The sequence below is a fragment of the Lytechinus pictus genome, chromosome 11, assembly GCF_037042905.1.
Source record: "Lytechinus pictus isolate F3 Inbred chromosome 11, Lp3.0, whole genome shotgun sequence".
NCBI lineage: Eukaryota > Metazoa > Echinodermata > Echinoidea > Temnopleuroida > Toxopneustidae > Lytechinus > Lytechinus pictus.
In genome coordinates this window covers 22,435,514-22,458,723 of record NC_087255.1, presented here as the reverse complement: position 1 = coordinate 22,458,723, position 23,210 = coordinate 22,435,514, and the positions used below count along the sequence as shown (strand labels likewise).

At 36.5% G+C, this 23,210-nt stretch overlaps 2 protein-coding genes across 3 annotated transcripts; one reads left to right on the top strand and one right to left on the bottom strand.

Annotated features, from left to right (window-relative positions):
* The first annotated feature begins 596 nt into the window (after nt 1-596).
* LOC129271980 (required for excision 1-B domain-containing protein-like) lies at nt 597-13,394 on the top strand. Of its 2 annotated transcripts, none has more exons than XM_064107115.1 (5): nt 597-724; nt 3,886-3,968; nt 6,197-6,401; nt 7,035-7,123; nt 7,795-13,394. In XM_064107115.1, the coding sequence occupies exons 1-5, from the start codon at nt 722-724 to the stop codon at nt 7,862-7,864; spliced, it is 450 nt and encodes a 149-aa protein (XP_063963185.1). In that variant the 5' UTR covers nt 597-721; the 3' UTR covers nt 7,865-13,394. The 2 variants fall into 2 exon arrangements, with proteins under 2 accessions (XP_063963185.1, XP_063963186.1); XM_064107116.1 differs by lacking the exon at nt 597-724 and adding an exon at nt 963-1,137 and having other exon boundaries at nt 3,846-3,968.
* LOC129271017 (transcription factor BTF3 homolog 4-like) lies at nt 9,995-21,480 on the bottom strand. The gene is made up of 5 exons (XM_054908364.2): nt 20,948-21,480; nt 17,767-17,988; nt 16,534-16,680; nt 14,366-14,477; nt 9,995-13,464 (listed from the first exon to the last, which is right to left on the bottom strand). Exons 2-5 carry the CDS (start codon nt 17,932-17,934, stop codon nt 13,421-13,423), a joined length of 471 nt encoding a protein of 156 aa, XP_054764339.1. The 5' UTR covers nt 17,935-17,988; nt 20,948-21,480; the 3' UTR covers nt 9,995-13,420.
* Between the last annotated feature and the right edge of the window lie 1,730 nt (nt 21,481-23,210).

The following is a 23,210-nucleotide window of genomic DNA, read 5'->3' as shown; positions in this document are numbered from 1 at the left end:
TAGATAGTTCAGACCTGAAGTGGACATTCTAAGGTTCTTTGTAGGAATTAACTAGGACCATACGTATTTCATTAACCAAATGATGCGAGCTCGAAGCGCGAGCTGAAATTTTTTTATATTCAGATCAGAAGAAGGGACATTTTAAGGACTGATTTTAGGAATTCATGAAGAGCACATATCTCAACAATCCACTAATGCGAACGTAATCACGGACAGGAAATGTTTCATATATTTTGACATTCGATCTTGATCCCTTCCCAAAGACCCCAACATTGATGAATTGGAAGAAACGGGGGTTTCTCTTCAATGTTATGATAAGGACATAAGTATTTCGTTTGGAAATGGTGAACTGGCTCTTTATTTGCATTTTATGATTCAATAAAATTGTTTTATTTGTTAATCGGTATTTCAGGAAGAATTTTCACCAATATAACAATTATCTCTTGTGATTTTTTTTCATTTCTTTCGTAAAAAGTGGGGGGATGTTTGTACAGGCCACCCCCCCCCTCCTCGAAAAGTGTGTGTGGGGGGTATATCCCCCCATCCCCCCGGGATTTACGCCAGTGAGCAGGAGACTGCGCTGCAAAAGTCCGACAAAGCGCAAAACCAGGTGATAATTTCAGTTCGTTATGCAATCGGAAAGTCCATGCCAGCGGAGATTGCTGAAACTTCGTTAAGTTGATCAGGATCAGGACAAAGACGACTAAAATAAAGTATTAAAATGGTAATAATCGAATTTCCTGTAATTCAACTGACGAAATTAGTACTCTTATCAATTTTGTGGAGAGAGATTCTTTGTGAGTGAATAAAATTGAAATAATCTGGCGTGACCGATGCTAGTGCTCTTTCGCACCCACCGCCCAACGAAAAAAGCTACCCCCGCAGTTTGCATAACGCGAGCCGCCACGCGTGCTGGCTGTGCAGTGTAACTATTATTTCGACGGGCATTATGATGAGAAAGTGCACTCGCGCCGTCTGGCCTTGATGCTTGGCACCCGCTTGTGCTTAATCTGTCAGTAAGGCGAAAGTAAACCTATTATCTAGTTTCCATTTGGTCTCATTGTAGCCTAGGCCTATACCGGTACTCATTTTTTTATTCTATGTAGTATTTTGTCTTTAGTTTCTACCTGGCTGATGGTCTTTATTATACTTGGTCTTGGCTGGCCGGACCTAGTAAGACAAGTAACATCAAATATTTATTTATGTTTTTTGAAAGTTATTTCAGAAAAGATTTCATTCTACTGACCCCCTGTTGGGTATGACATACCTCGAGCGAAGTTCGTGCAGGCTCCACTCCACTTCACTACCGCTACACTATGCTCCAGCTCCACCTACCCGAACTTCGAGACCATGAACTCGACTGGATATTCCGAGTGACAAAAGGTGGGATTTTATGAGGAGAAAATACAAAATTCATGCAACATCACGATCTTTAAAAACAAGTACAACTAATATTCTTACTTTACACAAAGTTTCACTTCTTTTCCATGCTTCTATCAGTCTCAAAATTGATTTAGAGCCAACATGAAGTTCCTCACACGTATAAATATTAATGCGCTGCCGATTTCAGAACATCGCATGCGCGCGAGGGTCCGAGCTCGGACCAGACCCGGTACCTCCCGCATGCGATGTTTTGAAGTCGGCAGCGCATTAATATTTATACGTGTGAGGAACTTCATGTTGGCTCTAAATCATCAATTTTGAGACTGATAGAAGCATGGAAAAGAAGTGAAACTTTGTGTAAAGTAAGAATATTAGTTGTACTTGTTTTTAAAGATTGTGATGTTGCATGAATTTTGTATTTTCTCCCCATAAAATCCCACCTTTTGTCACTCGGAATATCCGATCGAGTTCATGGTCTCGAAGTTCGGGTAGGTGGAGCATAGTGTAGCGGTAGTGAAGTGGAGTGGAGCCTGCACGAACTTCGCTCGAGGTAGGTATGACAGTACAAGATCTATGTCTGCATGGGTTCTCCATATGAACAACCAAACATTTTCAAGAATATCGGGACTGAGCCACTCGTCCTACGAACGAGGTTATAGCCACTCATTCAATGAACAAGGTTATGATATAACCACTCATTCAATGAACAAGGTTATGATATAACCTTGTTCTCAGTTACATCTCCATGTGTTGCAAAATAAGGGTAGCAATGTTTGGCTTATTTTCTCCTTTTCTTTGGGACAAATGCTTGATTTTTTTACACTGTCTGTTTCCATTACAGCTATTCATCATATAACTTGGCTCTTATGAAAATTTGATTCTTTAAATTATTTTTTCTTAATTAAAAATTGAGATTGAAAAATGAAAAATTTCTTGCCATATTACTTTCCACCAATAGAGGGCGTACACAAAAATATGCCCAAAATTCAAGTTTTTGAGCGCTCTGGTGAATACAAAAATTATTCCCAAGTTACTAATGAAAAATAAATTGCAACTGTATGGAAATTAGTAATTTTGGTCACAAAAGTGATATTTTAATGATTTTTTAAAGGAGAATGAAACCCTTGAAACCAGCTGAATCCATATCAAAGAGAAAAATCAAAGAAACATATTGTTGGAAGTTTGAGGAAGATTGAATGAATAATAAGAAAGTTATGAGCATTTGAATATTGAGATCACTAATGCCATGTAGATCTTCCCATTGGCAATGCGACCAAGATCTGTGATGTCACACACGTACAACTCCCTCATTACTTTAGTACTTATTTCACTTATATTCTCACTTTTATAGAGTCTATCACAAGGTGAGGTGTTCTCTTAAATATGAGAGGACAAGTACAGAGGTTTCACAACATTATATCATTGATGAATCGTTTGTCATATGATTAGAATGAGCAAAAAGAGATGTTTTGGGGTATATTTTCAGTGTCCAAAAGGGGAGAGTTGTTCATCTGTGACATCATAGATCTTGGTCGCATTGCCAATGGGAGGATCTCCATAGCATTAGTGATCTTGACATTCAAATGCTCATAACTCTTCTATTGCTAGTCCTATTTTACTCAAACTTTTGTTGATCTTATTCTTTGATTTTTCTGCTTTCACAAAAGCTAACTTGCTCCAAGAGTTTCATTCTCCTTTAAAGTATGTGCTATGTACAGCATTGGCATACAATGTCCATAGTCCTACCTGTAGATTCCCCACAGGCAGGATGGTTGCAGTGAACAAGTGGTTATAGCCAATATTTGGCAATTTAACAGAGCAGTTGTTTGAGCTTTGAAGAAACTGATTCAGTTATTATTCCAAGTTAGTGAGTAACGGTGTGATTGATCTGAGAAAACAAATGAGCTGATTGGATGATCTCGAGTACCGAAGTGTGATTTCATAAATTTCCCATTTTAGAATTTCAGCATTTTTGATACTGTATTTCCTGATGTTAGACTAGAGTACTGGTATGCCGTGGTAAAATACCTCTGCATTGTCTGCAACCTAAATTTGGTCGGAATTGGGCAGAGGGACCCAAGATTATGACCTTGTGATTACATAATTGGCCCCATTAAAATCAATTTATTATTGAGCTGTTTCAAAATGTTGTGAACCAGGCAAATAATACATTGACTTCATATGAGGCTAATGATATGTATATATTAGGCCATATCTTGAGCCCCATAGACTGATTCCTACCAAATTTGGCTGTTTTTCATCATGACCTGCCAAGCTATGGTATCAAAACATTGAAATGTGAAATAGTTTTTATTTTGTGATGTCATCACTTCAGTACTTTATTGAACCTACATGTAGATGTTTATGTCATAATTGGCTATCCATAGTTAAATCTCAATATTACACCAGACTTTGAATTAAGCCCATGTTCAGAAAACAGCTAGGCCAATGTCTATGGACAGCTCAGTATAAATCATTGCCTACTATTTTTATTCATTACAGAAAGTGGAAGGACCAAAGACCATGATACATGAGTTCTATTCGCTGCAGGAGGAGCGAGTCAGGGTCTACCATCTATTAGATGAGTAAGTTAATAGGAAGACAATGTTATTAATTCTGAGAGCTATGTGTCTAATGGGAAAAGTGCAGGATGGCAAGTTCCCCCAAGTCTGCGCAGTCCCCCTTCGCCCTGCCCCCTTGTCTGCGCACATGCGTATCTGCGCTATTCTAGTAAAAGAAGATACGCAACGAACGCAGACTTTACACATGCAATACATAGACAGATATTAAAAATCAGACCCAAAATGGTGGGAAAATATTGAATTTAGGGCATTTCATGTGACGACCTCAAAATGCAGCCTTTCACATCAAAATCCCAGAATCATGTGTATAGTGAATGGGTGCACAGACATGGGGTACCTTATTTTTTCAATCTAAAAATGGCTGCCCGGGGTTTTTTCTAAGAAAATCCTATATTTCTTTCAAATTTTTATGAGATACTTGGTACACTTACAGTACTCATAATAATATAAGGAACATTTGATTAACTGAAAGATTTTGTGAAATAAAAAGATATTCATGTTAAATCTTAACTCAAATTGTTAAGTGCGTAGAGTTGGGGACCACCATCATACATGTATATGTAATAATAATGGTTGGTAAACTGTAGCTGTAATTTGGTCTACACCCTATTTGTAATTTTTGTCTTTCACGTGTTCTACCCCTTGTTTGTCTAGTATTTTATTAGTCCAAAATGAACTGTTTATGAATCACATTTTCATGTGAGTGCAAAGTGCAAATTATAATAAATAAAGTACTGTAAATGAAATAAAAATTTCTCACATCTGGCCCGGTATTCTGATGATTAAAAGCAGGTTCAACCCTAGTCTAAACTAGAATCTTACAAAACACTTGTATGGAATACCAGGCCTCCTAATATATTTTGTTTAATATTCGGGGCAATTATAATTCATCAATTATTTCCTTAAAATTCATTATTTTTTGTGTTTTCCTATTTCCAAAAGATGTCAGCAATATTTCTTGTCTTGCCAATTTAAAAAATTCACTGAAAACCTGGTTATTCACACAAGCTTTTAATTACTTATAATTTTACTGCAGTATGAACATCTTTTTATGATGGATACCAGCACATTACAAATGTCCATTAATATTATTATTGATACATGTACCTAGTCTAAGTGTGTACAGGACCAAGTGATGGTTGGATCAAACCAGCATAGGAAATACATGATGGCAATGGGCCATTTCGCCCTCATGACAGCACAAATAGCCCCTAAAATTCCCTAAAAAAAGCATGCTTTGGGGCGACCATTCTATTTAGAGTCGCCCCAAGATCTATCACAAAAAAATATACAAGATGAATAAAAATCAGTATTCTATAACTATGGCAGAATAAGGATATTTGCTTTTGCTGTATGATTGATTGTTACCCTAGAAAGTAGCCCTTAAAATGAAAGAAATAGCCCCCAAAATTCCAAAATCGCCCCAATGTGGATAAAAAGATAGCCCATAAAAAGTGAAAATTATTTCCTATCCTGGATCAAACAATACTAGTTTGACCAAGGTGGTTTTAGGCTTAGCCATGATGGTGTTAGACCATCTGTTCATAGGCCATGCAGTTTTGCAACTATCATTACTTAATTTATGCTCCAGTTGAACACTTCATTGAGAACAATATAGCTCATGAGACATTTAGGCTAACATACACTCGTGTAATTTCTTTGTATTGTTCTGATACCTCCCTGTTGTATTGTTGCATATTGTTGCATTGATTTCCTTTGATTTAGATTTAGTATTTTGCTATCAACATTTCAGCAAATTTAGCTTTTAGTATGGAATAGATAAAAATTGAGCAACTAATGACCTTGTAAATCAGCTTGTAGTGTCAACATGCCTATAAGCAAGTCGGATAGAGAAAATAAGAAAAAAAGAAGACATACAGTATTGTATTGTATGACATTTTTGGTTGTGCCATCACATTGGGTTATCGCGTCGATCGGGCAAACGCGTAACCCAACGGCCATTTGAGGAAAGGACCCCCTGAATTTCCAAAACGTCAGGTCCGGTTTACCAAATATTCGAGAAAAGGGCACCCTAAATTCCCATAGGGTCGGGTCCAGTTGACCCGATGTTTTGTGAAAATTACAGCAAAATTATCAAATGGTCAGGTTAACTCGATCAGATTTTTCGGGAATTAAAGGGGGCCCTTTTCTCAAATGGTCTGATAAACGCGACTGCCCGACCCGATGCGACAACCCTAATTTTTTAAACCTTTTCCACACATTCTTTACAGAGGGCATACAGCATACCTAGGGACATCCTCGGACTATGACTTTGTAGCGTATCGTCAGATTGTACACGACAGGACCGAAGATTTCAAGCGTATCTCACAGAGGATCATCGGCATAGAGACGGCGTTTCGGGAGCAGTACCAGAACGTTGCCATCGCAGATTGCTTGAAGAAGGTACAGGAAGCCGAGCAGGACAAACTTGAAAAGGTTTGAAGAAAATTCAATTCAGTTTGTAGTTTGCTACAGATTTAGGAATTTGAAGAGGATTAACTTGAAAAGATTTTGGAAAAAATTGTGTGTTTTCCTCTCAGAAACTATTAATCAGTTTGTCCATGGGCCGCCCAGCATTTTGCGTTGTTTTCTCTTAAAGAAAGCATTATCAACTCTGCTTTATGACAATCTCTACCCTGTTGCAGTAATCCTGCACAAGCTGTAGTTTTTTTCAGCAACTTAAGAATTTTTACCAGCTGTAGGATGAATTCTCCACTGTTTCTTGATAATTTCTCTCACAGGGGATCATGTGTTTTGGCTACATTGGCAACATCTACTTCTTCAGAAGTTTGTTTTTTTGTTTGTTTTTTACGAGGTTTGTCCCAAATTCTTCAGATACCATGAAACTACCCACGTTTTATAAATTCACTATTTTTAATGAACACATGTCTATAGAATGGGAAATAAATAAAAGTCGTGTTCCTGTAATGCGATTTTAATGCATTTTCAACCATGAAACTGCAATCTTGTTTCCAAGATTGGCATCCCTGCTTTGAGCTATGGACTGTTTTAATTCCAATGATTTTTTAACTGCAATTTTGGCATACTACATGTATTTGTTTTTTGTAGACTGCAGCCCTTCAACTGACTAAACAGAGATTGCAGGATGCACCGGGAAATGAGGAACACAAGAGGGAGCTTTCTGATCTTAAACACAGGCAAGTTTTATTATTAGATCTGGTTGTGAAATTATTTTACACCTCCCCCCCAAAAAAAAAAAAAAATTTAACAGTTTTCCCATCATGCATAGTTCTTGAGTGGTTCATGATAACCGTTTCCATCAGTTTATTCCTTTTCACTTTTCTAGTAAATGATTTGTTAAGGAAGATATATTCATTAATTTTGTACACCTGATGCATACTAAACTGTATCCAGTGCAGTGGGGTTATTGGCACCAGCTTTTTCGCCTCTTCAATCTCTCCCTTTGCAACATCTTCATCATTCCCATTGTCTTCCACTTTCTCATTATCTTCTATTCTTCATCTTTCTTATCTTTATTTTCCTTGTCACAGCTCTTTCCATAATCTTTTTTCATTTTCATGTTTTTTAAGTGCCAAGCCTTCATGATCTATTGTCCTGTAAATCCACCATGTCCTACTAAATCCCACTAATTTGCTTTGAAATTATTTAAATGTCCTGGGGAGTTGTCGGACCAGACATCTTTCTTTGATTTTGATTGGCTGAGCACTAATACCATGGTAATGTTGGATAAAACATCTTAACAAGTCCTTTCACGAAACACTCCATTGTTTTGGGTTTTTTCCAAAGCATTCAAAAGTCAAAGAATTAGAAGAAGAGTATGATAACAAAATATTCACTTTGTTTTCAGATTGGCGGGAGTGATGGAGAGGATAACAGATGCAATGGAAGATCTGAAATATGAAACCGATGGGTTATGACATCATCTCTTATATGATTAATGAACAAAGTCTTTATGAGGAATAGTATCTCCTGGACGAAGAATCAAGTGTTGCCTTGATGACAAAGTACTCCATGTAGGTTGTCTTGTGGATGATCAGCTGGATTAATTCCTTTAAAAATGGAATCAAAGCGTAAAGATTCTCATATGAATGGCCTGCGACAGGGTTTTCTGCTTTCCCCTCCCCTATTCAAGGACTGAGGTCATGGATGATCAGCAAAAGACCAGGAACATGTGACCTTCACTTTGGCTTTAAATGCTCTATCAAAAATTAAACTGGGTTGAATTTGTGATGTTGGTTGATATTCTTGAAGACAATGGGCCCACTTCATAAAAATTGTTAATAAAAAATTTGCAATAACTGTTAAAAGCCACTGAAATCTTTCAATCTGATTGGCTGACAGTAAATATGTTACAGATTGTGCATTTGTTATTATAACAAATCTTTATGAAATGGGACCCATGCCTTTGCTGGCAGTGGATTGATAGGTAAATCTAACTTCTATTTAGTCTGCAGGCATAGACCTTTGGTGCTTCACATAGTGCTAAATGGGGAGTCTGAAGTCGAAGACTATCCACTCATGTCCTGTGTCTACTTCTACATTAATTTTGGAGTATAGTCTCCATCATGGACATGGTATAATATGTTAAATTGTCAACTTTGAGTCTGTTCATGCAGACTAGATTCCAATCATGGACCAAATATTACATGTACCGGTATACCTGCAGTACACACTCTTTCACCATCTTGTTAAATAAAACCTATTCATGTCAAATAAAGCTCAATTCAAAATTCATTTAAAATGACCTTCAAACTATTTAAAAGTTTCATATTTTAGCTTGTCATTAGCAAGACAAATAAAAATATAAAGATGATGTATATATTTTCCTTGACGAAATGAGGATAAGTGTCAAAGGTACAAGTGTCATTGAAAAATGTCAATTTTTTTTGGGTAAAATTCATCTGTCACTTTCTCAAGTCTGGTCTAATGGAGTGTTGCAAGAAATTTGCAATCAATTGCAAGTCAATTTTGGTTCACAAAATCAACCATGATAATTCTTGCAAACAACAGGAAATTTGCACTGTATTACGGGGGGGGGGGGGGGGGGGTTCACAAAGAGTCAAGTATGACTTATGGCCCTGTCACATCGTTCCGTGTAAGCCTTGTGGGCGACTTTTTTTGCTACAGCAGGTCGCCCACAAGTCGCCTGCATTGACAGTATCTCACACGTACATTACACGCAGTTGCCCGCAGGAGCGCACACAAGTCTGATTTGCTCGCAGAAAAGTTTTGAACATGCTCAAAACTTTGTTGCGGAACGATGTGAAAGGGCCTTTAGAGTCATACTTAAATGCTGACGTGCACATGATATGTAACACACGATCTTATTGATTAATGCGCAGAAGTTGCATGTCCTCTTAAAAGATATGACCAATGCGGCGATACCTTTTAAAACGCATACAACGGGAAATTTGAAGTTCAACTCTTTGTCACACTTAAATCTTTAGAATTTTTATTGTAATTTATACAAATAACACAAGATTAAAGATGGAAATTAACACAAGTGCAATTCATCTTTGCAAGGACTTGTCTTTTTTCATAATTAGTGGTCGGAAGTGTAGTTTTTCAGGAGTGGTGGTCAGAAATGTTCTGTGCCGGTTGGGCCGACCACTAGCTCTATCACTGATCTTGATGACCCGTCTGAAACGCCCCTTATACAACCTATATCATATCAAAGCTTTTTAAGTGTATAACAGGGCCAATGTCATGTCCTTACTTTCCTTTTTATAGTTTAGTTTCATACATGTGTGTATATGTCTCTTTTTTAAAACAAAAAAATAAGGTCCAGCCATGATTATCTAGCCTTAAATCAGTTGTCCAATTATTATCATTCTTGGAGGACAATTTAATCAGATTATTTTGAGCCTAGATTACCCCTTTAACTCTTTTATTCCTCTTCCAATTTCACTCAAACTTTCACATTCTGATTCTCTCATTTTTATCCTTCTATAAAGTTATGATTCCCCTATTAATGTGATATTGCCCATATTCAAACGTTTTCTTGATTCTTGACCATAATAAGTATGCATGACACAGAAAAGGAAAAATTGCAATTGTCTTTACAATGTACAGTGTACAACAGTTTTGTACTTTTTATTGTACTGTTTACTCACCAAAATTAACTGCATGCTACATGTACATGTATGTTTATAGAAAATGTTTATTATACAATTTGAAGAATTAATCATGAATCTTAGATCCACAAGCACTTATTTTTTTTACATTTTTTTGTGGTGGTTGTAATACCAGAAAATTTTATCCTAAGTCTCAGTCATTTAGTATAAAAAAAATATCCCTATTAGGAAGTATAGAAACATAAACACCTCCAGACTTATGAAAGAAAACATGTGCAGATAGGTTGTTTCACTTGATTTCAAGAATTCCCTTCAAAGGTTCCCAGATCTGCAGGTACCAAAACACTTGTAATAAATTATCATTTCAATATTTAATGATACAATTTCCATAATCTACAGTGGTGCTCGAAAGTGAACCCCACCCAAAAATGCACTCCTTCATGCGGAGTGTTAAACATAGACAACAATGCTACTATGTCCGGCGAGCCCAGAGAAACAAACTATATTGAATAAATATTTTATCACCTGACTTCACAATTACATATCTAAAAGATGGCAGAATTTGAACACTATTAAATATGTTCATTTTCTGGAGGGGTTCACTGTAAAGCATATTACTCGAGTGACAAAGACTGGTCTCAAATTGTAGGGAAAATCTTCTTCATATAAAAAAGGTTAGTCTAATCCTGTTTCTCATGACAAAAAATGATGCCACTTTGTGATGTCAGAGAAGGGCAGTCAAGGTTTTTCTTTTCACTCTCCTGAACTTCTCTTTTGAGACAAGTTCCGAGGAAATTATTTAGAATTTTGAAGGAAAATTTATAGCTCAACAGGCAATAAATATCAAATAAAAAAAAAAGAAAGTTCTATTTACATTAGATTAATGATGTTTACAAAGCACCCAAAAGAAATGGATATCAAAGTGGGAACAAAAATCAGAATCGAAATAAATCTGTCAGTTAAAGCCGTTTTGGACAATTACATGTAATAAAAGTATAACAAGCGATAACTAATAAACTAAGGTATTCTGAAATACAAAATATAGTTAAAATAGAGGAGCCTTTCTATTTGATTCTACAAAATATTAAATACAAGAATATTACATTTAGATTTCATAAAACAAATTGCCCTTCCCTATCTTGCTGCTTTTTAACATTTCAATAACATAAGAAAAAAAATATGAATGAAAAGCAAAGTGCCTGTATAAACCTAATTCCATGAAGGTCTAACACTGGATTTTATTCAAATTTAATTAAAAAAATGGGGGGGGGAGAGGTGATTAATTAAATCTTGAATTCTTACGAAATTCAAGACAAAATGTTGAATTGTAATCAATACAGACATTAAATTTGAACCAAAATTTTTGTAATATCAGAGACATTTGACATGCTCTTTCTCGAGAGATATTTCATACCAATTCTATGAACAGGCACTCTCTAACTTATCACACAAATTTAAACATTTATACTTTCATATTATCGCAAAAGGATGACTATCTGGGTCCCGTTTCATAAAGAATTGTTATAATAACAAATGCACAATTTATACAACCAAATTTACAATCAGCCAATCAGATTGGTGGATTTCAGTAGCTTTTAACTTTTATTGCAAATTTGTTATTGTAAAAAGTTTTCTGAAACAGGACCTGAGGAGGGCTCCCTCATGGTAAGACTGAAAGCTTTGATCTCTGTTTCGTTGATTTCACTAGACTAAGCCTTGCTTCACTACAGAGACTGACAGAGTTACTGCAGTCTGTACAGGGGACCAATGCCCCAGATTAATTTTTGCTCTTCACGCAACATTTTTCATAAAAAATATAGGTCTATGAATGAATGAAGTCTTGAAAATAATCAGGAACTAGAAATCAACATCAACTTGATGAAAATTCATATCAAAGAATCAATATCTTAAAATCGAATCAGAACCCTGGTTTTTAGGGGAATAATACATGAAGCCTATGGGGTATCAGTCCCTCAGACTAAGTGCAAAATTGCGAGCTGACTATGTAGGAAAACAAAGTATAAAGATGTTTAAAAACTCCAGACAGATTTCAGCGGTCTACCTCATGGGCAACTCTCTCCGGAGGTCGGTTTTCCTGGATGAAAACTCCACGACCGACCGACCCCAAAACAAAACACACAATAGAGGAAAGTCATTTTACAAACAACATTCAAGAATATAAACCCTAAAAACTACCATGACACTGTATTGGAATTTTTCTGCAACTTATTTGTAACATAAGAGTCAATTTTGAACACCTACCAGATATTGCAAATTATATTCCATATAAAAAATGATGAAACCAATGTTGTGAAGACATGACCTGAAAGCTATAAATTACACATTGTTGTATCATATTGTACGTCTAAGTTAAGCTCAGAATTATCATTAGACATGTACTTCAGAGTGCCTCACAAAGTATATCAAGTTTGATAACCGGAAATCGTAACTGGTTTCAAGTGGTCATGATCGGTTCCGATTTGCTACCCTAGAAAATATCAACTTGATAAGGGTACCTATCAGAATCAGTTGCAACTAGTTGAAACCGGTTAAGACATACAATAATCAAATTTTAAACTCACTACTGCATACATCTTAGTCGAGTGGCTGGTTACTAACGATTCCATTCACTCATTATATTCAACAGTTCAGGTATGTGTTTTGGTTCGACAAACAGCATGAATTTTACTTTGCAACACTCGTGATATGCAAAGTGCCTTATCACTACAAACTGCATGAAACAAGTGAATGAAATCAGTTTTAACCCAAGGAATTCACCAAGATGTACAAGCAAATAGCATCAAGTTGAAGAAATTAATTGGTTGTCTCATGATAGATCAAACGTTTGCCAGTATTTTTTTAAACATCTTTTTTCACTCTGTGAGAAAACCGATTAATTTCTTTAACTTCATCCATTGCCACGATGAAATTCTTCCACATCAAGAAAATAGCAATTAATTTTTTTTGTGTGTGTTAATATACAGAAATTTGTTGATACCCCATGACCTCTCTGGGAGAAATCATGAGCTTGAAAGATTATAAAACATGAAATCTTATTGTGAGGATTCACAAATGAACTTATTCATATAAAAAAGTAAAATATACTGTGTATACGATATAAAGAGTTCTACAAAGGTATTCTCCAAGTAGGATGAGGTACTTCTCCCCTCCGAACGTAAAGGGGTCAACAAGAAGAGCTTAGAATATAACTCCTCTTGGTAAGCGGGATGAAAACAAATGCCAGTTCTTTCGCTGACACAAGTCCAAGCTGGCCTAAGCTGAGGGCAGCAGCAGGAAAAGTCCGGTAATAGATCAAAATTCTTGAGAATGTCTCCACACTTGGCTTGTCTTGACACAAAGCAGGTCTCCAGAGTCGTCCGTCTTTCAGAGGCCCCTCTTCTAAGATTCCTGCTTGGACGGCGCATCAAAGTCTCCAACCAATTCTAAGAACAGAAGAAAAATAGGAAAACCAAATTAAATATCTTGTACAAGGTTATACCTACACAAAAATTCTGATTAAAAAATGCAGATAATATAAACGGATAACAATTTTCGTAAAATTTCATTAAGACCATGAGCTTGCAGGAGAAAAATAACTAGTTCTCAGGGCATATATATAACTGCATTCTTCTTCCTCACATTATTTTTCTGCTACAGTACAAACATAAATATTGTTAAAACTTTTTTTATTTCAATGAGAATCATACCCAACACAAATAAAAATGTTTTTGATCTACTTTAGAACAAAAACAAGATTTCAAAACACAAGATCAGACTTGCAAATATTCAAAATGTCTGCTACACAGGCCAGAGTGTGTAGTGTGTTATATGTATAAAAGACAGAGATACTGTACAACACCAAATTAGTTCGTTTTACGTGAGCAAATGGGTGGTTGACTGTCCAACACTTGTACCGTTGCACACGTACCGTCCATAATGTACCGTTGTATGGTCAAGAACAAGGTGACAGTACTATAAAATTTGGGATTCAATGCATTGTACTTAATAAATGCAGGTACAATACATTACGTTTTACTGGCTAAATGCGCATTGCTGCTGCAGATCAGATGCCAGATTTTGCTTTTTACTTTCAATAACCCCTTCTTATTTTCATAGATTTACATTGGAAAATTTATTGTTCCTATTTTCCCTAACTTCCTAGGCTTTGTACAATGCGAATAGCGAATATTCTTATTCGTGCAATGGTGCGACATTTCGCATACGGTGAAAGAATAGACACTTAATTCAACTTGGTTACACCTCGTTGAATAGAGCATCTTTCGTTCACCTTACGCGAAATCTTGAACCATCGCACTCATGCCTATTTGCTTTTTGTATGTTTACCTGGTACATCCTCTTCTTCTTCATCAATAGTATCAGGTTTATCTGCCTTGCCACCTGTCTCTTCAATAGGGATACCATCACCAGGCTTTCCAAAACTTGAACTATCCATGCCCTGCAGAGGTGGAAAAATTAGAATCAGTCACAGCGGTATTGAAATATTAGAGATTACTGTAAATCTACTTCAAATTTGAGAATATCAGTAGTAGTGACTTGTAAGTTACCATGGATAACCTACTTTTTGAAACAGGGTCTGTGTTGGGTTCATGACATTTGCTCCGGCGACAATTGCCCCGATGGAAAATCTGCATGTCAAGCCAAACATAAAACCAAACCTCAACAAGTGGAATGCCTCTGGCCGTCTCACCTGCATCACGCGATTCAATATAGCAGCAGTGCTGATTTTGAAAACTACTATAACTCGCACAAGATGTTCAGTGATACTTGGTTACTCTTATTTCCACGTTTTATGAACTAGACCAATACACTTATAGAGATATGATGGCAATTAAAAAAATACCCCCAACGTGGCCAAAGTTCTTTGACCTTACATGACCTTTGACCTTGATCATGTGACCTGAAACTCGCACAGGATGTTCAGTGATACTTGATTACTATTATGTCCAAGTTTTATGAACTAGACCAACACACTTTCAAATTTATGGCTGTAATTCAACAAATACCCCAATTTGGCCAAAGTTCATTGACCCTAAATGACCTTTGACCTTGATCATGTGACCTGAAACTTGCACAGGATGTTCAGTAATACTTGATTACTATTATGTCCAAGTTTCATGAATCAGATCCATAAACTTTCAAAGTTATGATGGTAATTCAACAGATACCCCCAATTCGGCCAAAGTTCATTGACCCTAAATGACCTTTGACCTTAGTCATGTGACGTGAAACTCATGCAGGATGTTCAGTGATACTTGATTAACCTTATGTATAAGTTTCATGAACTAGGTCCATATATTTTCTAAGTTATGATGACATTTCAAAAACTTAACCTTAGGTTAAGATTTTGATGTTGATTCCCCCAACATGGTCTAAGTTCATTGACCCTAAATGACCTTTGACCTTAGTCATGTGACATGAAACTCAGGCAGGATGTTCAGTAATACTTGATTAACCTTATGGCCAAGTTTCATGAACTAGGTCCATATACTTTCTAAGTTATGCTGTCATTTCAAAAACTTAACCTCAGGTTAAGATTTGGTGTTGACGCCGCCGTCGCCGCCGCCGTCGGAAAAGCGGCGCCTATAGTCTCACTCTGCTATGCAGGTGAGACAAAAACTAAATAAACCCTAATCCTTTTCTTTATATTATTCCAAACCAAAAACTATATTACATTCCTAACTGTACCCCTATGTCCTCTAAGATATCAAGACCAGGGCAAATGTTGCAGGAGCAAATGTCGTGTGACCCTATGTTGACTTAATCAATTGGGCTTACCAATTGATTCATGATACTGACCAATCACATTTCAGAATTTTGGTAGCTCATTACAATGACTTGTAAGTTACCAGTGATAGCAAGATTCGTGAAATAGGAACAACGTTGACAAGTTGCACTTACCAATTAATTTCATGATCATAGTGACAGTGACCAACGAAATTTCAGAATTTCATAACACGGGTTGTGTCATTGATAGAAAGGTTTGTGAAACAGGGGTGACGCTGACAAGTTGGGCTTACCAACTGATTCATGATACTACATGACCAATCAAATTTCAGTAGTTCATAACAAGGACTTCCAAGTTATCATCGATAGCAAGCTTTGAGATACAGGAACCATATCGACAAGAAGAGGTTTGACTTGCCAATTGATTTGGGATACTGACGGTGACCAATCAAATTTCAGAATTTCAAAAGTGGGTAAATTGCCACTAATAATGTGATTTGACATCCATATTGAATTCAAAGAGATTGGAATTATCAGATTTCATAATTCCAGCAGCTAATAACAATGACTTGTAAGTTGCTATTGATAAAATTTAATTCGAGGACCATGGAAGAGATTGGGCTTCGACATTGATAATTGATTTATGGTGCTGACGGTCACCAATCAAAAATTTCATAATTTCAGTAGCTTATAACAATAACTTGCAAGTTGCTACTGATAATGAAATTGATTTGAGGTGCATGCTGACTGGAAGAGATTGGACTTACCAATTGGTTCATGATACTAGGAAGCATATCTGTAAGCTGCTTGTTCTCTGCATGCCCACTGATTGCAAACGTGTTGGCTGCTAATGATGCCTGTACTTTAGGGTTGTTGAAATGAATCACAGTTCCGTCATCTTTGATCATATTAACCTGTTGGGGAAGATTTGAAAAAGAGCATCTGGAGGAATAATAGAACATTGTGGCCAGTTTAAGGTGTGCTTTATTATCCATCAACTATCTTTCCAAATGGTATCACGGAGGCTTTCACTCAAACCTCCAGAGCTCCACTTAAGTAGTCGTCTGGAGCTTCCGTCAAGGTTAAATGATGTGAATTATATGTGTAGTGATTTTTTTTCTCCCAAATGTCTTTTCTTAAAGGACAAGTCCACCCCAACAAACAATTGATTTGAATAAAAAGAGAAAAATTCAACAAGCATAACACTGAAAATTTCATCAAAATCGGATGTAAAATAAGAAAGTTATGACATTTTAAATTTTCGCTTCATTTCACAAAACAGTTATATGCACATCTTGGTCGGTATGCAAATGAGGGAGCTGATGACATCACTCACTCACTATTTCTTTTGTATTCTATTATATGAAATATGAAATATTTTGATTTTCTCGTCATTGTCATGTGAAATGAAGTTTCATTCCTCACTGAACACGTGGAATTCCATTATTTTAACATTTTGTGCTTCAGGCAAGGAGGTCCTAATCGTCAAATTCGTAAAAATTGAAATATTGTATCATTCAAACAATAAAAAACAAAAGAAATAGTGAGTGAGTGACATCATCGACTCTCTCATTTAGATGTAACTGGCTCGTTCATATAACTATTTTGTTAAAAATAAGCGAAACTTTGAAATGTCATAACTTTCTTATTTTACATCCGATTTTGATGAAATTTTTAGCATTGTGCTTGTCTGATTTTTCTCTATTGATTCAAATCAACATTTTTCTGAGGTGGACTTGACCTTTAATGAGAATTTGCAATTTTATCTTGTGAATAGGCTAGCTCCCTCACGGTGTAATGTTTTCAAATTTTTTTTTGGCAAAGTCTTTTTAAACATTACCCTTCATAGGGTAATTTTCAAAATTCTTTAATAGCGGCTTTTCACACTCCTGTGTGCTGAAATAAAGAAAAACAAAAATAATTTTTCATGTAGGCCTAAAACTTTCCTTTTTGGTCAAAGGGGAAGAATATTACTTGAAATTAAATGAACATATACTTACCTCTTCAATACCAGGAATATTATTTACAGCTAATTTCTTTAATGATCCTTGTAATTTCTTGTCGTCTGTGGTTGTGGATTTGTGGATGACTTTCCTTTTTCTCCTGGCGGTGCCTTTGCCACCTATTCTGACTTCCTTTTGGATCTTTGACAACTTATCAGCATTCATCTTGACTAAATGTGGTGAAGAACTGAAGCTCCTAAATTTGCCAACTCCTTGTATCTAATATGCAGAGTATGGAAAGTAAAAAACGTGATTTCAGTAATGTGCGTATGCTTGTAGTCAATGTTCATTGACCCTAATGACCTTGGTCATGTGCTAAAAACTCACACTAGTATAACAGCGATATTCAGGGACTCGATTTTAAGGCACGCGAGAGCGATCGCGAGCCTTAATCCATTTTAGGTAACGCGCCTCGCGATCGCTGAGCTGCGCGGAAATGCCTTAGGTCGCCCTCGAAATCACCCAAAATCATGCTTTCGGGGGCGACATAAAATCTGAATGTCGCCACCGAAATTATTGCCGAGTGATAACAACTCAACGGCCCACTAGTGCCATATGCTCGAGCTCCGCTTACCATTTAAAAATCCAAAATCCACACTCAAAATCATGAATAAGCCTTGAAAATAGCAAGCGCAGTTTCAAATTCCAAAGTTGCATCTTTTTTATTCTGTACCACCTATTTCCATACACATGGTACCAGGTATGGAAAAAAAAAATCAACGGTCGGGAAACAGTTGCATGTATCCCTGGTCCATTATGACTACCACCATGTGCAATTTCGAATGCACATGTTTCCCCTACAGATATCACAATTCGAATTACACAGAAAATAAATCCCTGGTCTAGTAACCTCGCATTGGTGAGTTGTCATTCGGCTTTGCTTTTCAAAACAGCCTATTAAAGGAGAATGAAACCCTTGAAAACAGCTGAATCCATATCAAAGAGAAAAATCAAAGAAACATTTTGTTGAAAGTTTGAGGAAGATTGAATGAGTAATAAGAAAGTTATGAGCATTTGAATATTGAGATCACTAATGCCATGTAGATCCTCCCATTGGCAATGCGACCAAGATCTGTGATGTCACACACGTACAACTCCCTCATTGCTTTAGTACTTATTTCACTTATATTCTCACTTTTATAGAATCTATCACAAGGTGAGGTGTTCTCTTTATGAGAGGACAAGTACAGAGGTTTCACAACATTATATCATTGATGAATCGTTTTTCATATGATTAGAATGAGCAAAAAGAGATGTTTTGGGGTATATTTTCAGTGTCCAAAAGGGGAGAGTTGTTCATCTGTGATATCATAGATCTTGGTTGCGTTGCCAATGGGAGGATCTCCATAGCATTAGTGATCTTGACATTCAAATGCTCATAACTCTTCTATTGTTAGTCCTATTTTACTCAAACTTTTGTTGATCTTATTCTTTGATTTTTCTGCTTTCACAAAAGCTAACTTGCTCCAAGAGTTTCATTCTCCTTTAACATCCAAAATAAGTTACCTTATTTATTAATTATAACTAAAAAATCATGTTTTCTTTTTCTAGGGGATGAGGTAAATATCAGACAATAAATCATCAAACAAAGCTCCATCTATTTTACAAGGCCAGCGGCAGGCTCACGCACGCACGCATTGACCCTTGTACTAGCTAGCCAGTCTGAGCTCTGTCTCTCTAGCTCTGGGGGACAATTTGCTCAGTAAAGGCCTCAATGATGGTGATTTTCTGTTTCAGACAGAGTTTACATTTCAGGTATATTATTCAAAACTGCCAATAAAGTTTAATGATTTCTTCATTGTCATGTATATTTAAGTTCTTAATGAATACATTCTCACCAAATTTAGACTCCCCCATAGAGAAATGCAATTTTCATGGAGATCTGCGTTTTCAAAGAACTTCACGAAAAGTTAGGGTATGTGTAGCCAGGCGGCTTCTTGAGAGTAAAAATCATTTACTAACGTAGCCGTAGGCTTACTCTCAATGAAGCCAGGGAGTCCTTCCTATTCACCTACACGAAGGACCCCAAAACCAGTAGAGGCGCACTGCCAATATTGGAGACTATCTCCAATGTGGGAGATTATCTCCAATATCAGAGACTTTTGTAAAGAATTTTGGTATCCAATTTAGAGACAGTCTCCAGTTTTAGAGTCCAATTTCCTTTGTTTACATTTGCTGCAAAAGGATTACCTTGGCGGCAAATAAAAATGTGGTAAGCAGATTCCTCATGAAAAATTACCCCTTTTCACTGTCTACTTTTGTTTTTGATAAGGATTTTTGTTGTCAATCACACACAAAACAAATGGGCTTCTGACCTCAGTGAGACAAAATTTTGGGTAGAAAAAATCATGCTTTTGTTGGTGTTGTTTCTTTTGTCCTTTTGCAAAGCAAGTCTCCAAGTCCAATGTGGGAGATCGTCTCCCATATTGGCCGTGCGACTCTACTGAAAACCTGAAACGGACGCGAGCGTCGCGTAACGTTGGGGAAGTACAATAAGAAACAAGATGGCGGCGTAAACATCGGGCAAGTCTCTTCCATCTTTTCACAATATTTTTTCACTTTTTTGATGAATTCTGGTTTAAAAATAACGAGAGCGTAGTCGTAGAAATGTCGGAAATGAAGTTTTATCCCAGACGCGTGCGTCGGGTAACGTTGGCGAAGAACAATAGAAAACAAGAAAGTAGCATTCAATTTAAATAAGAGCCCCCGAAATTTGACAAAAAATTTAAAATGGAGCCCTCAAAAATTTTTTTTTTCCCTTTCTTAGTACGAGATAGATCTACATGACTGTCTAGAGTGGGCCCACGCTCCCGAGTCATGCCATTCCATGGCGATATGCGCTGCATACCTGTGCACTACATGACGTGCATACATCAAACACTGCCTGCTCTGGGCCGGGGTGATCGGCAGGGTCATTATGCGACGATGCGCTCACAAGCCCTGCAACTGCGCTGTTCTGTAAAACTTCAAGATCATAAATGCAAACTCGCCCAAGTCACATTGCATTGGCATATTACAATTACAAACCGAAAAGTTTCTACTTTCTACAAATGACAAATTAAAATCTTGGCAGGGTATAGATTGAGCTTTAAAAGCATATACAGAATAAGTTTAAATTTCATCATAAAAGTACCTACAAATATTGATAATAAGTCATTCAAATAAGATTATAACTCACCGGTATATAGACCACGAGGCTGCATACACCAATATAAAATGGAAGAATGTGACGTCATCAGACTTTAACTATTTCTTCAATTGAGTTTTACAGTTTCGTCAATCATTCATTATTATTTATGGCAAAGGGTTTTAAATCATTAAAAAATTATTTACAATTTTAATTAATATATCAAACAATATTTTTGTATTTTTAATTGCAAATGTAATAAAAATTGTTCATACAAATAAACTTTTTGAAAAAGCCTACATGAATATTAATGCAATGAATATTCATGTTGTAATCAGAATCTGAGATATTCCATCCCGGAAGTAGATCTTGTAGAAGATGATATATATACGAAATATAAAGCCAATTCAAAATCTATTTTCTTTAAAAATATATTGCTTTGCGATATGATTATTATTGAAATTACTTAGATAGTATGTAGCATATAGCAGTCCAGCTGCTTTTCGAAAAATATGGTATTCATCTGTGACCTTAAAACTGTAAGTACAATCAATGGAACAGCTGGCGCGCCACCAATACAAAGTAACGCGCGAAATCTTTCCTGCAGCTGATTCAAAGATCCTTATCGTAAAAAAAAAATCGCCTATTACGTGATTCGCCCGATCGGTAATTGCAGAATCGAGCCTTAAAACGCTTTAAAAAAACCGTTTGTTCCAGATATGAAAGCTTTCTTCGAATTTTCTGTTCTTCTACAGTTTATTTGGCATTTCTTCTTTAAAAAAAAAGTAATACTGAAAATGTCCCCATGTAAGTTCGGCAAAGACCTGAGGCAGCACCTGAGAATAGAGTCTTGTTAGAGTGACGGGCTATATTTGAGGGGAAGTTCACTTTGACAAAAATTTTATATTCTACAAATAGCAGAAAAACAATAAATAAATATTGCCGAAGGTTTGAGAAAAATATCAAAGAATAAAAAAGGTTATTGGAATTTTAGATTTGATTTCTTGTGACGCAATAATGCGAGGCTTGCGAGCAGATTTCATATTGGGTGAAAGCATATCAATGAAATGTCATTGTCTCAGAAAATCGAAAATAAAAAAAAACACGGTTTTCTACGGCTTGGTATATCAATAGACAAATCATTTCACATCCGTTCCTAAAAAATGCACGAACCATCAAAAAATTGAAATCTATTCATTTTATATACGGGGCATCTGCTCGACAAATCCAAAACTATATAACTGAATAATAAATGAATTAGTTTCCTGGAACCTTCACCAATATTTTTTATTGTTTGTTCTGCCGGCTATTTTACAACAACCTATATAGCTAGTTTCTTCAGGGTGTACTTCGAACTTTAATGTGTGACGTCATAATGTGCGAGCATCAAGTTTCAATGGAACTTGAGATGAATACAAATATTTTTCTCATAGAAAGGAAAAAATGTTGTGATGATACATTTACCACTATGAATAAAATCCCTTCTTTTTTAAATGACTTTTAAGTGGGCGAATTTAAAGTATGTATCAAAGATAAAAAAATTCAAAAATCACAACTCCGTCCGCGTATTCTTTGATAATGTTCACCCTTCATCCCCTTCACCAATATTTTTCTGATTTTATAATAAAACCAATCCCCCGGACAAATCCCCTTCAGAAGATATTTACTTCCCATATAGCCCGGGGGGGGCCACTTACATTGACGAGTGGATACCATGCGCGACCAAGAAAACACGTAAAAAGGATGTCTTTTTCAAGATAGGGCACGTTACGTACGTAACGTGATTAGGGTGTCAAAAACACAAAAATAATGAAAAAAGGGTATCTATTTCGCTAGGAAAGCTATCGTGTTTAGGGTCACATTTGCGGGGATGATCAAACAAAATTAAAATGTTGTATAAAGGATGTCCTTTTTGCCCCAACACTACGTGTTTAGAGTCCCGATTTGCGCGAGGTGAGGAAGGTGGGGCCATACTAAACCAAATGGTGTGTAAATTAGATAAAACCGACGACCGCCGGACCCGTGACACAACAATAAAATATCGCTGTATACTTGTTTAGGGGTTCATTTCAGGGAATACTTGCCAAGAGTATAGTTTTGTTTCCAATGCTTGTTAAGGGTAGGGTTTCAGACGCCAATATACTTGTTAAGGGGTGCATTTTCAGAACATGGAAAATACGTGTTTAGGGTGCTTTTCGAGACCCCGTGGTCGCGCATGGTATCCACTTGTCAATGGAAGTGGCCCCCCCGGGCATATAGCCTGGGCCAGGCAATGCATGTCAAATAGTTGGTTCGAAGGTCAAACAGACGGCTT

Bases quoted from the DNA above. Each gene is read 5' to 3' on its own strand.
- LOC129271980 (XM_064107115.1), top strand. The intron at 3,969-6,196 runs GTAAGTTAATAG...CATTCTTTACAG, and splicing joins GTCTACCATCTATTAGATGA to AGGGCATACAGCATACCTAG. The intron at 7,124-7,794 runs GCAAGTTTTATT...CTTTGTTTTCAG, and splicing joins CTTTCTGATCTTAAACACAG to ATTGGCGGGAGTGATGGAGA.
- LOC129271017 (XM_054908364.2), bottom strand. From the start codon at position 17,934: ATGAATGCTGATAAGTTGTCAAAGATCCAAAAGGAAGTCAGAATAGGT. The intron at 16,681-17,766 runs GTAAGTATATGT...CTTCCCCAACAG, and splicing joins ATATTCCTGGTATTGAAGAG to GTTAATATGATCAAAGATGA. The intron at 14,478-16,533 runs GTAAGTCCAATC...CCACCTCTGCAG, and splicing joins CTAGTATCATGAACCAATTG to GGCATGGATAGTTCAAGTTT.